The 17,083-nt window shown below is 41.8% G+C and overlaps 1 protein-coding gene across 3 annotated transcripts in view; it reads left to right on the top strand.

The window, feature by feature from the left end:
• LOC129855727 (BTB/POZ domain-containing adapter for CUL3-mediated RhoA degradation protein 1-like) overlaps positions 1–17,003 on the top strand; it is a 64,561-nt gene extending 47,558 nt beyond the window's left edge. For 2 of the 3 annotated variants that reach the window (XM_055923700.1, XM_055923697.1), the window contains one exon: positions 15,463–17,003. In XM_055923700.1, coding sequence (XP_055779675.1) covers positions 15,463–15,696 — 234 coding nt within the window. In that variant the 3' untranslated portion in view covers positions 15,697–17,003. The remainder of the gene's footprint in view (positions 1–15,462) is intronic. The other variant, XM_055923698.1, reaches the window with a different exon arrangement.
• Positions 17,004–17,083: the final 80 nt, after the last annotated feature.

Raw genomic sequence — 17,083 nt, 5'->3', positions numbered from 1 at the left:
CTAGTTTAAATAAAAAATAATAATACTATTGAGATACCCCTTATACTAGAAAACAAAGTCATATTTGGCTAGCGTTTTGGTATTTAACTTGTTAAGGCTGGGGGCGCTGTTGTCACTATTTATGCTAATCGTGTAATTTTTGAAACGGCTTCCCACAAAATTCTTGATCGTACAATATGCATATTATTATTATTATTGGATAGAAAACAGTCTATAGTTCCTATAGGAGTTGAAATTTTGTCTCTAAGTGGAACAGAACCCATTCTACAGCAATTTCCCTGACATGGAGTCAGATTTCAGAAATGTTGGCCCCTGATCTGGAGTCAGTTAAAAGGCCACTGTTATTGCTATGAGTATACGGACACTGCTTACGTCTTCCCCTGGATGCCTTTACGTGATGACGATTTGAATGGGGTCGATTGCGCGTTCACAGGCACTATAAATTAAAAAACCCTGTAGCTAGCAACTCTTTTCTTGGTGCGTCATGCGCGTGGAGGACACCGACCCGCACCTGTTCCAAGCATTAGTGTTGGGAGTAATCTTTCTCCGGTCATGTTAAGACTCGTTATAGGAGTTAAAAACATCATAAGGTAGTTAATTTAAAGCGTTTTATAGCAATTTATATCCGTTTAGTGCGATTTTGGGACATTTATTTCTGAAACGCTGTGAATCGCTGGGCACGCTTCCAGTTCATGCTGAACGCAGTTGGCATTTCCACATGGCAAGAGGACAGCTTTCCACCAAAAGACGATTAGACCCAAGAAAGGATCCTTTGCCCAAGATACTGATAGAAGAACAGCTCAAAGTAGGAAATTTTTATTATGATAAATCGTGTTTCTGTCAAAATGTTAGTGGCTTAGGACGACATGTTTTTTTGACGTAGCTTCGCTTGGCGCAAACTGTATTGAAAAGTAAGGATAATTTAAAAAATGTAATTCCGCGATTGTATTAAGAATTAAATTGTCTATCAATCGCTGTCCACCCTATATTTTTTAGTCACGTTTATGAGTATTTATGTATAAGAGTAGATCACTGTCTAATATGGCGCACCAACATTTTCTCACCAGCTGGGCTACTTTTGTCATTGTGTAGCCATGATTTTGGTGGCTAAATATGCACATTTTCGAACAAACTGTATATGTATGTTGTAATGTGATGTTACAGGGGTGTCATCTGAAGAATTCTGAGAAGGTTAGTGAAAAAAATAATATATTTTGGCGATGTTTACGTTATCGCTCTCTTTGGCTAGAATCAATGCTGGGCTGCTATGTGCTATGTGCTATGCTAATATAACGATTTATTGTGTTTTCGCTGTAAGGCACTTAGAAAATCTGAAATATTGTCTGTATTCACAGGATCTGTGTCTTTCGATTAGTGTATGCTGTGTATTTTTACGAAATGTTTGATGATTAGTAGTTAGGTAAACACGTTGCTCATTGTAATTATTCTAGTCCATTTGTGACGGTGGGTGCAATTGTAAACTATGCCAGCTACCTGAAATATGCACATTTTTCTAACAAAACCTATCCCATACCATAAATATGTTATCAGACTGTCATCTGATGAGTTTTTTTCTTGGTTAGGGGCTATAAATATCTTAGTTTAGCCGAATTGGTGATAGCTACTGGTGTTGGTGGACAAATAAAAGATGGTGGATTATGCTAATGTGTTTTTAGCTAATAGATTTACATCTTTACATATTGTGTCTTCCCTGTAAAACATTTTAAAAATCGGACATGTTGGCTGGATTCACAAGATCTGTGTCTTTCATTAGCTGTATTGGACTTTAATGTGTGAAAGTTAAATATTTAAAAAATATATTTTTTTTGAATTTCGCGGCACTGGTTTTTCAGTGGGGGTGGGGGGGGAGTGCCGCTAGCGGCACCCTCATCCTAGACAGGTTGATTAGCAGTGTGTACATTTTAGGTCAATGCTTGACTTGGACTGAAATTGTTGCAGGTCCTCGTTTTGGGTGACAGTACTGTTTAGGTGAAGGGGCTCCACAATACTTTTGCTAAGATTCTATAGTAGGAACAGAAGCTAAAGCAGTAGAAATATTGTGGTGCTGCTCCTATGAGCTCCTGCCTAAATCATGCACTGTATAAATTTAAAATAAAATGTAGAGGTGGGGTTTAGCGATTCCTGTGGCGATGTTAACTAATGATGAACCTAACATAGCAGGCGTAAAAGAAAAATTTCAACCTCCGTGCATTCAAGACACCTGAGAACTCGAGAAAAATCTTTGTTCATTTCAAGGGGCTTTATTGGCATGGGAAACATATGTTAACATTGTTTATTTCACTTGCATTAAATCAAAAATTAACAAAACATTACACTCATAAGTTCCAAAAGAAGAAAAACATTACAAGTCATTATGTATATATGCAGTCATACAACTCGGAATTCTAGAGCGCCACCCTGAAAAATCACTGATGTCATGATTTGCCCTTGTTTTTTGCGAGTTCCTAGTCGTCTTAAAACCCACATGACACAAACATAGCAAGTAACACGTAGCTAGTTGCGTCATTACACAATGTCGTGCCAAATCTCAGTCCCTGCAGAATTCCACGATTGCATAATTCAATGCAAAATCAACCAATCAGCGCATATTACACGATAGCGCGCAATTGACCAATCCCCGCACTTTTAGCGCATAAAAGGGTCCAATCAAAAGCGGGTTCGTAATTTTGACCAATTACTGCACTGTTACCTTGGAAAATTGCCCAATCCAACCACACGTCAACAGTTTTTCCCCCTGGCTGTCAGTGTATTGACGTGCGAAGATGGGTGATTGTTGACGGCTGACAGTCAGTTCAATGAACAGAACTCAATCTCATTAAAGGCCGTGCGACACAACATTCCAAATGATTTTGGAAACAAGAGAAAGTCGACAATCAACAGTCACTGCTAATCAGCAAAGCATTTGAGAATGTCAGAACAGTTCCCACAGCAGCGGCAGATCACCATGACTGAAGTGGTAGCAGGGAAGCCTGTGGCAAGCGTTGAAAGAATCAAGGTGAGTGGCGTTCTACTCAAACTGACTCCGCTAACCTTGGCTTTAGTAGGGTGGCCTTCTAATTCTGAACTTAGGTTTTGGGAAACTGGGCCCTGGGCGTTAGAAAGGAGACATGGCATACTCATCGTCGACATACTGGGGCACATACAAGCCAACAACCACGCACAAGCGGTTATGGCATGTCAAAACGTTGCCAGAAGTTACAGGAATGTACATGCATGATTTGACTTTGTCTAAAGAAACTGCAAAAGGGAGTTCACCTCAGGTCAGGACAATCACGAAGTTGTCCAGAAACGAACCTCCGAATCTGAGTTTCTTCCGCTAACACCATTTGTTAGCTAGATAATGTTGCTGTTTGCTTTCCCCCCTCCATCAGATTTCTTTCCCTCCAGGATTTCACAACATTTTTGTGATTTCTTTTTTTCACGTTAATTTCATAAAGTAATAAGTCATGTGTTCAGTTTTAGGATGATTTTAAAGCAGAATACATAATACAAAAACAATTAAACATCTAAAGTGCTCCATTTTTGTTTATTTTCCTGAACAGTTGTCATAATCCACACACCTCTCCATCAGGCTTCAATACGAGATGCACCTCCCACTCTCTCTCAAAAAACAAATAGATTCAAAGCTGATCAATCGCTTTCAATTTGAGGATCGATAATTCTTCCGCATAAATTTTCTTAAATACTTTCTCTGAAAGGGTCGTAAGGGAGATAAAGAACAACACGTAGAAAGTGTTATGTACTTTTAAAACAGTATTACAAAAAAAATCCAGAAAGATTGTGCTTTCGTGATCGTATGAAGTTTTAGTATAAAACGGCAAAGCGGACAAATTGCACTCTGTCTATTGAGAGCGCTGCTCAAAGCACTGACTGGGGAGAGGAGAGTGCCGGCCACCCTACTAAAAGGAGCATTGTTAAATCTCGAGCTGTCCCTAAACCATCTAAAGTTGCGCTTAAAACGCTCATTAATTACCGACTGCCTCAATCACAATACCCATAAACTCTTCGTTTAGTGATGCAGTTGACGAATGAGTCGTTATTTATGAACGACTCTTTTTACAGACTGAAAAGTCATGATTCGTTTTTCTTAATCGCTCGTTCTTAAAAGGCGATGCATGGTCATTCAGACGTATTTATTGGCCATGCAGCACTTACAGCGATACGGCCTCTGCAGAAGTCAGAGCTTTCATACTTTGGTGGAGCAGAGCTCTTGTGAAGGAAGCTGTCCTTCCATGGATGTTATATGGCGGTTGGCAACCAACTTTAAGGTGCATTACCGCCACCAACTGGACTGGAGTGAAGGTCTAACTCCTACCCTGTAATCTTGTCTCTCTGGAAACGAAATACAGAATTAAATACTACATCCCCTGAAGATGTCCCCAGCAGTTCACTTAATCCTGGCTCTTCAACCCCGTTACTCCTCAAATCTAACAATCGCTCCCTTTCTCTCACATATTTCTGGCACTGAAATAGGACAGGTTCCACTGTCTCCATCTTCTCCTGACAATGATCACACCTCCCAGTCGGATGTTTCCCCACCACTTTCAATGTCTTGTGTGTCCCAGTCTTAGCCTTGTGACTACACCTTTCTCCCTTCTCTCTCGGTCTGAGGACCTCCCTGCCCCCACCCTTTCCTGGATCTTATATAGGTGTCTTCCCTTTCTCTCCCTGTTCCACAACTCTTGCCAATTATTTTTAACCACTGTTCTTATTCATCCCTTGGCTTCTGCTTTACTGATTGACAATTTGATCTCAACATTAGGATGTTTAGGAACCTGCTTGGCAATAACTTCCACTTCCTCATTCCCCTCTAATCCCACATGAGCTGGTACCCAGAGGAACATCACAAATACCCCCATCTTTCACCCTATACAAACACTGCAAAACCCCATACAATACATCCTGTCTGCTCTGAGACACACAACAATTTAAGCTCATCAGTGCTGCACAGGAGTCAGAGCAGATGACTACCCTGTCTGGACTCATCTCCACCCCTCTGCAGCCAATAGTATGGCCAGCAACTCCATTGTGTAAACAGATAAATGATCCGTTGCTCTTTTCGTCACTGCCACCTTAGGAACACTAAAAGCTGCTCCTGTCCTCCTTGTTTTAGGTTCATTAGATCCATCTGTGAATATATTCAAGAAAGCATAGTATTGTGTCCTTAAATGTTCACTTACAACTGAATCTACTCCTTCCTCAACATCTCTTACCCTCTCAAGCAACCCTACATCCATCACTGGTTGAGGGAGACACCAAGGTGGGATAGCAGGAAGAACCACAGAGGGGCTAAACTCCCTCCCAAACAACCCCATCTCTCTCACTATGCAATTGCCTATCCACGCAAAGCTTTTATTCAGAGCACCTTTTTTGTAGGATGTGTAAACTTATGTCCTTGTAAATTTACTCAATATGTCATGGCTAGCTGTTGTCTTCTTAACTTTAACGTTATCTCTCCCAACTCTACCTGCATCGCTGCCACTGGGGAGGTCCTGAGTGCTCCACAACATATTCTTAGGGCTTGGACCTGGATTACGTCTAGCTTTTTTAAAGATATCTGAGCTGCTGATCCATATGCATGCTTCCATAATCCAATGATGAACTTAACAGCACTATATATATCATTTTCAACGCCATTCTATCTGCCCCCCCCCCCCCCCCCCCCACACTCAATTCCTGACAAGCAATGCATCACATTTAATATTTTCTTTCCTTTGACAACTACTCTGTTAATATGCTCTTCCCATGTCATTCAAGCGTCAAACCAGACCCCAGGAACCTAAACCCTTCCACCCACTTCAGATTCCTTTTATACAACTTCAAGAATATTTTCTCCCCAACCTTCTAACACAAAAAAAGTCTGTGATTCTCAACTGAACTTGAAGCCCCACCTGAAGGACCACTGCTCTACTTCACTAATCGCTTCTTAAACTCTTCTGACTGCATTGACAATATTTCTCCCTCTCTTCTACTTTCCCCATTGCAGTGTCTCTGAGATGAGCCATCATGATGTACCACATCTCATCCTTCCCATGTGTTGTTACCCCAGCTTTAGCTAATGCTTTCTTCATCTCAACCAATGTAAAAGGGTCATTCAATGTATCCCCCACCTCTCTCGTATCCAGGACTTCCGGATGTTCTCCTCTGACCCTCTCTCTCCCACGCTGCCCCTCTTATGTCAGATTATTTGAGCTGTGCACCTTCACAAATGCCTGGGCTAACATCTCTGCCTTCTCCATATCTCTCACTACAACAATCTCCCCACTTTTCAGCACAGGGAGATCCCAACCTCTTCTGAACCCACTCATCCTCTTAATCATCCCCCATACCTCTCCCACAGGAGTGGTGCTGCCTATGTTTCCACAAAACCGGTGCCAATACTCCCTCTTAGCTGTCCTAATGATCCTACTTACTACTGCTTGTGCTTATTTATACTGCATCAGGTGCTGGTAATTATGGAACCTTTTCAACATTCTGAAAGCACTGTTCCTACTTTTCACTGCTTCTCTACACTCTTCACTTCACCAGGGGACTGCGTTACTCTTTCTCCCCCTCCTGCTCCTCTTATTCCCTAATTGACTGTTTCTATACCTGAATTAAGATCTACCTGAGACAGCTCCTGTTCACTCAACTCCTGAATCTGACCCCACTCTGCTTTGCCAAATATACATTTCCTACTTATTTTTCCTCCCTCAATCCTACAGTACTCATGATAGGATAGTGATCACTACCCCTGTAGAAATCTCCCAACTACATCTGCCTGTCATTGATCTTGAAATCAAACTAAGATCTAGAGCAGATTAATTTCCAGTTACTGGGTCAATCCTGGTTCCCCGACTGTCATTAAGACTCACAAGTCCTTTCTCATCCACTAGTTCCTCCAACACTTATCTGTTTACATCAGTCCGTAACCCTCCCCAGAGCGTACGATGAGCATTAAAATCCCCACACCACATTGCCCATCTCCTATCTTAACCTTCTACATTCCCAAGGGCCAGCAACTCCAGTCTCTTACACAGGTTGTAAAAGTTCACCATTACTGTATATCCTACTCCAAATCACACCTCTACTTCTACATACTCCTGTTCCTCTCCCACACACCTATATGGGATCCCCCGCTTTACAAAGGTAGCACACTCTCCTCCTTCCCTTGCCACCCTATCTCTACGGACTACAACTTAACCTTGTAATACAAAAGCTAGAGAAGGTTTTAGTCATGTCTCCTGGAGACATATCACATCAGGTTTGGCTGGTAACTCCTCAATAAACTGTTTGCCCATTAGCCATCAAACTTCTGGCATTCCATTGTAGGATTAACACCATAATGCAAATTAACCAATACATGATTCCTGGCTGGACTGATTCTCAATTTTATTGAGGTCATCCTGTACATATTCCCATGTCAGTCCTGTAATCCCAAGCTCCACTATGATCTTTATCTTCTTAGATTGCACAGACAAATGACAATTGATTACTGTTGTCACAGATGTAACAACCTTCCTCATGTCTCCTGCCATTCTTGTTCTCCCCCATTCTACTACCTTCATCACACCCAACCTGCATCTCAATCTGCCCTGGAATACTGTCTCTTCTAGGTGCCTCGCTTGTTTCTGCGTGAACTACCTTCACTGCTTCTGCATACGAGATGAGAGAGAATACAGTAGACGGCACACGTCAGACGTGTGATTTTTGACCCTATGTCATGGGTCACGACCCTATGTCATGGGTCTCGTTTCTCACGCTGTAGAGTGAGTGTTAATTTATGCATATAGTGCATCTGTTCCTTTGAAGCTGTCATGATGATTGATGTGTAGGGACCTCGTAGAACTGGGGGATGTGTTTGAACATTTCAAAGAGTATGGCCCCCACCCTGTTGTAGTGACCTTAGGGCTGTTGTCTATGAAACAGGAATGTCCGGGGGTATTGGGGGGGCAGACACATTATAAATATACCCCAGAACACCACAAGCGACCACGATAAACCACTAAAGAAATGAAACATCAATTTTGTGATCAGTGACACACCCGTGATGACCGTAACAACGGAAGCAGGACCTCGGTTGAAACATAAAGGTCAGAGTATAAAGCATCCATATACGATGCGCCAAAAAAGCGCTTTCTAAATATGCATAGAACCCAAATACCGCCCGCAACTGCGCTGAAAGATCAAGTGATGATGTCTAATGGACAGCAATGGGGTTATCTTTTTGATTACCCGGCCTGTAGAGTGAAACTCTGTACCGTAACCGAAGGAGAAGAATATACAGACCAGACTTTAGGAGTGGACTACAGGCTTGAAAACTGGCAGGTGTTTCGCAAGGTGGTGTGTCCAGAACTGAGAATTATCACAAAGGGGTATAGCTTCTTCACGGGCTACGAGACCCATTGGGAAGGTGCCCATGACTCCTCAGGAAGAATATTTCATAGGGTGAAAATACAAAGAAGGACTTCCATGTGGGTGCGTGGAGTTCCATATCAGCAACAAGGAAATCTACAATGGCAACAACATGGATGGTGGCCTGACTGGGGATTTTAGGTTGCGTATATGTATTCCTTTTAAAAGTTGGGATCTAATGGAATTGAAAATGTTAGAGTTAGTGGATGATATTTTTGTACAGAGCCAACAATGGCAGAGCTTTGTTCGGCAAAGGAAGTGCATGATATATACGGATCCTAAGGATTATGATTCAAAGGAACCTCAAGAAGAATCATCCTCAGAAGGGTCAGGCCCCGAAGAAAACTAAGTACGCGTCTGCTACATTAACCACGCCCCGATATCAAAGGGCTGGTTCAACAATAAAAGGAGTGCCCTTAAAGCCTCCGGTTCTTCATTTCGGCATATACCATGTATATTCATATACCATACCAGGACTCCGATACGTCATGGGTACCAGACCCTAAGGACTCTATGCCTCACAGCCCTCCATTCTTCTCCCCCCAGGCAAGCCCCCCGACACCCCCTACATGTACACTGCTTGAGGATGTGTTTGATGGGGTGGTCAGTACTATTTTTGTGGACGTGGTGATTGGAGAGTATATAAGAGAAAAATGCATCGGTTGTGAGATCAATCACCCCAGCCAACAACGACATCCGTGTTTATACGACCCACCACGGTACTACTTCTTTAACCATTTTGAGGAGCTGGTAAAAAGACTGAGGTGCAGCCGGTTTCTACCTTCCATGGTCAGAGCCCTGGAATCTATGGGTCTTGTGCCATCTATTCCCAGAGTTTACTGGGTAACCGAGGCTTTCCTACATGAACTGAAGGAGGCGATCTACATCCATGAGAAATTCAAAGAAATCCGGTACACACTGGTGGACGACAACAAATACAAGGAAGCTTTGGTGGCTGATGTGGTGACTTTCTGGCTCAATAAACCCCAAGAGAGCGACTAACAATACATATTTTTTTATTTAGATGTAAAGCAATGGGTAACTATATGCATACGATGTTAGAGAATAAATAAATCAAATATTTTGAGAACTTACAAATGTTATGCAGCAAATTATTGAAAATAAATTGAACAATGTATCGTTCTACACAACCCACAATACATGGGCTAATGCAGAGCGTGTGCTAAAAATGGAGCAAATCATGTGCGACATACGGGCGAGAGTCTACAATGGACACAACTGGTATCCCGTCTTGTGGCTGATTCTGAAGAACTAGAAAAAACATCTAAGATTTTACTTTATTTGTTTGAAACACCCGGTTTAATTGTAACATGTATCATATTTGTTGATTTATATACTTATTTAACGGATGTGTGTGTTTTTAGAAATTCAGCGACACAAGCCTGTAAATGTAAACCAAATAGACAAGGTGTTGCATGCATGGGTCGTTGAGAAAACGGGGACTAGTATCCTGCTATGTATCCTGAATTGTCTGTATATGAAATACTTAATGTTTGCAAAAATAAAAATTCAAAATGAAAATGAAATGTTCTCGTTATTTGAAAGGGGCTCATTAACGTTATTGTACATCAGAGAGGCAAGGAGGACAGCGGGGCAGATGTTGAAAAACATTTATTATACCCCCTCTAACCCAGAGTCTTAGCCTGGCTATAGCCAAAGAAACAGGTAGCAGGTTAGGCGCTGCTCAAGTGAATGAATGGCTAGCAGAACAGGATGCTTACACTGCATGAACCTGTGCGAAAACATCCCTTGTCCCAGTTTCAGGCAGATCTATGTGACATGCAGGCCCTTGCAGATAAAAATGATGGAAATCGCTACATGCTAACGGTTATAGATATTTTCTCTAAAATAGAATTTGTAAGGGTCTTAAATAAGTGGGGCACAGGTGACCCGGGCCTTTGACGCTGTCTTGAAGGAAGGAGGAGCCCCCAAGAAAGTGTAGACTGATGGCGCAAAATAATTTTTTAATAATACTTTTCAGAAACTCATGAAGAAGCACAATATCGTATATTTTGCTACAAGTTCGGATTTGAACACTTCAGTTGTTGAACGCTTTCACAAAACTTTGAAGGAGAGGATTTGGAAATACTTTACAGCTCACAACACACATAGATATGTCGATTATAGTTCAAGATTTAGTAAAGGGTTACAACTACAGCTACCATAAGAGTATATGGATGAAGCCCTCCGAGGTCTCTTCTGAAAACTCTTTTCAAGTCTTTAAAAATCTGTTCCCCCTTTGCCGTAAGAGAAAAATTGATTTTAAATTCATAGTGGGGGACTTGGTACGTATATCCAAGTTGAGGGGTGTTTTCAACAAAAAAATTAGCAAGGTTACAGCGACGAGTTCTTCACAGTTACCAAATGTCTACCACGTATACCCCCTGTCTACAAGTTAACTTCTTTGTGATAGGGGGTGGTATTTTGACGTCCGGATGAAAAGCGTGCCCAAAGCCAAATACCTGCTACTCAGGCCCAGAAGCTAGGATATGCATATCATTTTAAGATTTGGATAGAAAACACTCTAAAGTTTCTAAAACTGTTAAAATAATGCCTGTGAGTATAACAGAACTGAAATGGCAGGCGAAACCCGAGGACAAACCATCCCCCCCCAAAAAACAATCATCCTACCACTGATTTCTATGGCTGGCACTTTTATAATAGGGCGAAATCATGCCCGATTGCAGTTCCTGGGGATTCCACAAGATGTCAACAGTCTTTAGAAAGAGGTTCACGCTGGTTTTTGGAAAAATTTGCCAGAAATTGTAGTTTTTCTAGGTGGCTCCCATTTTGGCTGTAGTGTTTCCAAGCGCGTGAATGAGAGCGCATTTGGTGTTTTTTTGCTAAATTTATTGTCAATCAGTGTTGCTTCCTAAGTGGACAGTTTGATTTCACAGAAGTGTGATTGACTTGGAGTTACATTGTGTTGTTTAAGTGTTCCCTTTATTTTTTTGAGCAGTGTGTATATGAATAACCAAAATTTGAATTTTACAACCAATTTTCCAAAGCCTATAAAGTTATCAGAGGCCCGGGAAGTAGTTCTCAGCGAGATTACATACCCCCATAGTTGATATAATATCAAGGATAAGGACCGTGATTGTTATTGCAAAAGTATATCGGAACCCCCGAAACTTATAATGCTTAAAAAAGGGTTCTTTAGAACTGTCGACAGAATCATCTCAGAGTTGAACAAACTCCTAACCCTGAACAATATGGAAATACTCTTGAACTACAACCCTATTCATAAACGTGTACGAATCTCAGGGGCTGCTGATGGGGGTATAAAGATCAGCGGTAATTTAGTCAACATGTTGGGGATGAGTTCCAATAAATGGACGTATGTGAGAGAGAAATTATTCCCATTCCCTGCGGATATACATGCAGGGTTTTACAACATATTTGTGTATACCGACATCATATCCTATCAAAGGGTAGGAGACAGTTATGTGCCCCTCCTGAGAACAGTTCATATAGAGGGAAAGGATGGTGATGTAGTCACTGTTAACCATGACAAGCCACACTATGTAACTGTAAGCAAGAAATATACTGAAAACATTCTGGTTGAGCTTAAAACGGATCAGAACGAAAATATCGAATTTACTTATGGTAAAACGATTGTAAAACCCCACCAAAACCTCTCTAAATATTTCATATTTTATTAGGTATTACATATATTTTATAAACATAATAGAAATAAATTGAAATAGTTATGGAACACAACCACCATCTCGACCCTAACCGCTATGTCTCATACTATGTTGATCAAGTGGGTAATGGATTGTCCAGCTATAATGGATCCCCGACCATGTACGGTTCGGGGATAGGAGGCATATTTCGTAACCTCTTTAGAATGGTTTTACCATTTATGAAGAGATGCCTCAGCATAGCCAAACCACATTTAAAACCAACGGCTAAAAAATATTGTAAGTGAGGTTGTATCTAATGCTATGACCAGAAGGGCGTCATCAGATGCCGAGCATCAAGAAGGCTCAGGGCTTATGCTGTTGTCTCGAAGACCAAAAAAGAGACCTCCGGGTATAAGGCGCAGGCCAGCCCCTAAAAAGCGGAGGTTAACCGTTAAAAGAAACTCAAAACTCACTCAAGTCAAAGACAAGGTAAAGTGAGGAGGTCTGGACCAAAAACAGCAAAAAGAATACTCAGAAGTATTTTCTAAAAGAACAAGCAACATGGCTCTTTTACACCGCATGTCCTCTGAAGCTATAAAATCAGAGCTCGATCTTTTCACGGTCCCCTTAACCCAATTTTCAATAGGTAGGTCCTGTTATTTGGAGATAGCTCCACTCTCTGCCATTACCGACAACGGTCCTATAGAATTTTTCATACCAGGCCACAGTGACAACTACCTGGACCTCAACAACACCTTATTGCATTTACGTCTCAAAGTTACCAAAAGAGATGGTACTAATATTGCAAACGATGCCAAAGTGAGTCTCATTAATTACCCCTTGGCGACCATCTTCTCCCAAGTGGATGTGACTTTGGGTGAATGCTAAACGCTATTGAAGAGATTCTTATGGCTTTCAAATCATCGCGCCCGCACACCACCTCTTCCAACGTGTAGCCGGGCAGGGATGTACCACTCAGGGCGTGTTCTATCTGACATAGCGCTAGCCATATCTTAAGCCATTCTCTCATACGCAGTGCAGGAGAACCACCCCCCCCCCCCCCCCCCCTCCTCTGGTTGGAATATGTAAGCCATATGTCCATCAGTCATGTCCAAAACTCCTTTAAAACATTCAGGGGCCTCACACAAAATGTCCTCAACGCTTTTGTCATTTGGTTCTTGACACGCGGCACAAAATACACCTACAGTTGGCCCAGGAGACATGATTAATTTTCTGTTTAATGTTCTGGATTTATTTTTAATTTCTTTAGTGGTTTATCGTGGGCGCTTGTGGTGTTCTGGGGTATATTTATAATGGGTCCGCCCCCCCAATACCCCCGGACATTCCTGTTTCATAGACAACAGCCCTAAGGCCACTACACCGAGGGGGCATACTCTTTGAAATGTTGAAACACATCCCCCATTTCAACGAGGTCCCTACACATCAATCATCATGACAGCTTCAAAGGAACAGATGCACGATATGCATAAATTAACACTCACTCTAAAGCGTGAGAAATGAACGACAGGACTCACATATATGGGTATATACACGTGACCCATGACATAGGGTCAAAAATCACACGTTTGACGTGTGCCGTCTACTGTATTCTCTCTGAGATGTTACGCTCACTCCTCACCTGCTGCACTTCCACCTGTCTTTTCATCACTGAACAACCCCCATACGCTACACTATGGGTGCCCCCACATTTACAGCACTCTTGAAGCTAGCTAATGTTCCCAAAGTAAACTGCCTATTTCTCAGGCCCAGATGCTAGAATATGCATATATGTCAAAATATTGTCTGTGAGTATAACAGAACTGATATTGCAGGCGAAAACCTGAGGAAAATCCAACCAGGAAGTGCTGTTTTTCTGAAACTACTCTGTTCTATTGCCTGCTTATCCTCCATTTAAAGGGATATCAACCAGATTCCTTTTTCTATGGCTTCCACAAGGTGTGAACAGTCTTTAGACGTAGTTTCAAGCTTTTATTCTGAAAAATTAGTGAGAATGATTACATTGCGTCAGTGGACAGCCAGCCTTTCTCTCTTGTAGTGAAAAGTTTACCGTCCGGTTGAAATATTTATCTTAAAAACAACCTGAGGATTGATTATAAAAAACGTTTGACATGTTTCTACGAACTTTACGGATACTATTTGGAATTTTCGTCTGCCCGTCATGACCTGCATGAGCCTGTGGATTACTCAATAAAACGCGCCAACCAAATGGAGGTTTTTGGATATAAAATAATCTTTATTGAACAAAACAAACATTTATTGTGTAGCTGGGAGTCTCGTGAGTGCAAACATACAAAGTTCATCAAAGGTAAGCGATTAATTTTATTGCTTTTCTGACTTTTGTGACCAAGCTACTTTGCTGCTAGCTGTTTGTAATGTTTTGTCTACTGATCAATGTCCTGACACAAACGCTGGTTTGCTTTCGCTGTAAAGCTTTTTTTCTAAATCTGACACGCCAGGTGGATTAACAACCAGCTAAACTGTGTTTTGGAATATTGCACTTGTAATTTCATGAAAATTAAATATTTTTAGTAATTTAATTTGAATTTGGCGCTCTGCAATTCAGCAGATGTTGACAAATGATCCCGCTAAAGGAATCGGTGCGCCAAGAGGTTAACTGGACCCCATCTCCACATTCCCCATATGCATGTTCTCCCCCACACTTTGCACATCTCCTTTTGCCTTTACCCACCACCGCCACATGCCCAAATCTTTGACATTTATATCAACGCAATGGTTTCGGAATATATGCTCACACATAATAACTCATATACCCAGTCCTAACTTTTCCTGGCAATACCATATCCTCAAAGTTTAGTAGCACTGACAAGCTATCCACTTTCTTCCCATCTCGTGTCATCTGGAGGCACTTTGCCTCAATAAGAGAGCCTCCCTTCCAAGTGGTTCTTTATTTATTTATTTCTCTAGAAATGTCTTTATTTCTATGTTAACCATTTCTGGAACTACCCAAGCCTAAGATCACCATGTGCAAAGCCAAGCTTCGGATGGAGTGGTGTATAGCTCACCGCCATTGTACTCTGGAGCAGTGGAAACTTGTGCTTTGGAGTGATGAATCACACTTCACAATCTGACAGTCCGGACAAATCTGGGTTTGGCGGATGCTAGGAGAACGCTACCTGCCCCAATGCATAGTGCCAACTGTAAAGTTTGGTGCAGGAGGTCCCTTAGTTCCAATGAAGGGAAATCTAACGCTAATACCTTTTTTGCATTGTTGGTTAGAGCCTGTAAGTAAGCATTTCACTGTAAGGTCTACACCTGTTGTATTCGGCGCACGTGACAAATAAACTTTGATTTGATTTGAAATTGAATGATTCTAACATTGGTGTTTGGCCACGCTGTTCTTTCTGTCTATCTATTCCAGAGGGTGTTCCGGACCTCCATGCTGTTTCATTTCATCAACGTGCTCCTACAGGTGCTCCTCCACAAAAGTCACAACCTGCTCCAAGAGGAGATCGCCCTGGCAGTGTACAACATGGCCTCCGTGGACTTTGATGCCTTCTACTCCTCCTTCATGACCGAGTTCCTCAATGGCTGCCAGAGCGTGGACGCCAACCAGCGGGCGGTGCTCTGCCGCAACTTTAAACTGGAGACTTAATGAGACTTAATGGGAATGGGTTTATAGAGTGGGAGTCTGGGGTAGGGTTTGGTATACTGTATTTCATAGTAAAAGAGGTGGTGGTGGGGTATTAGCCCAATATTATATGGTTATGTGCTCTTGGAATTATCAGAGACTCTGGACTGAGAAATACGAGTGGAAAACTGTGGTAGCATCATTGTATCTCTTTCCAGTGGAAAACTGGATGCTTACAGTATGACAGGATATAATTGTTTAATTACTATACAATCTGTTGTGCATGTGACTTTACATATGTACAACAAAATGTCTAAACTTCCCATGGCCCATATTTGGGAATGGGGGAGGCTTTATAAACAAACTCCCATATGCAACATGCAATTTACATTGGCTCTTTTCCAATATATACACTAGCACACACTGGTGGGATGGTTCCAATGGATGTTACGGTACATTGAATGTTTGCATGACTTCAAATGTTTGATTTCTTTGTAACCAGTGTCTCTCTCTCTCTCTCTCTCTCTCTCTCTCTCTCTCTCTAGGACTTGCCCTCCTTCACTCAGAGTGTGCACAGACTGGTAAACGACCTGCGTTATTACAGATTGTGTAATAGCAGCCTCCCTACGGGCACTGTCAAGCTATAGCACATCACCCATGGGCACGCTCCACACAGCTCAGATTTTCAACATTGGGGTCTGTCCAAACCAGTGCTGGCCGCTCCCCTCCTATCTACCCCCTCTATTGAGCCTCCCAAGGGGATAGGAACTCCACATGGGCTGGCCTGTCTTTTGGGTTGGGAGGGGTTTGGGTTGAAGATTCTCTGAGAAAAGTACGGACTGGCGGTTGTGCTCTAGGACCTTCATTTCTGCTGTAGAGGGTTTTTATTATTTCATTTTTTAGCAACGCCCTCCTTTACTTGTCTGTTGCCATTGATGATGACAAGGCCAAATTGATATGCGGCAAGATGGGCAGACCTGGTCTTGTCTAGACCCAATTTAAATCCAGACTGAAGCGGTCTGAGCCAGGGCCAGGCTGGGATTCAGCACTTTCCAACTCGATTTTGAGTTTTTAAAACAAACGTGTGCGTTTTTATTGATCTTGCCTTCAGTTTTTCAACTTGTCTTTCATATCATTCCATTCTGAAACAGAATAAACTATGCTTAATTAATAAAGTTTTTTTTTTACTTAGTTTTTTTGTGCTATGACATTGTGACACTATGATGAATCTTGCAATGTCAATGTTTTTGCATTTCTTTCAAATGTAAAGTAGACTTCAAAAGAAAGCAATGTACAATGATTATAAGGTTGAAATAAAAAACCTGCATTCACAGGGGTTTCTCCAGAACTGACTATGAAACTGACAATACCACCCTGGTTTCCGGTTTCTCCATTAAAAATGCTTTTTAGT

The sequence above is a fragment of the Salvelinus fontinalis genome, chromosome 5, assembly GCF_029448725.1.
Source record: "Salvelinus fontinalis isolate EN_2023a chromosome 5, ASM2944872v1, whole genome shotgun sequence".
Lineage (NCBI taxonomy): Eukaryota > Metazoa > Chordata > Actinopteri > Salmoniformes > Salmonidae > Salvelinus > Salvelinus fontinalis.
The sequence above is the reverse complement of the archived record's forward strand: the minus strand, read 5'-3'. Positions and strand labels throughout refer to the sequence as shown.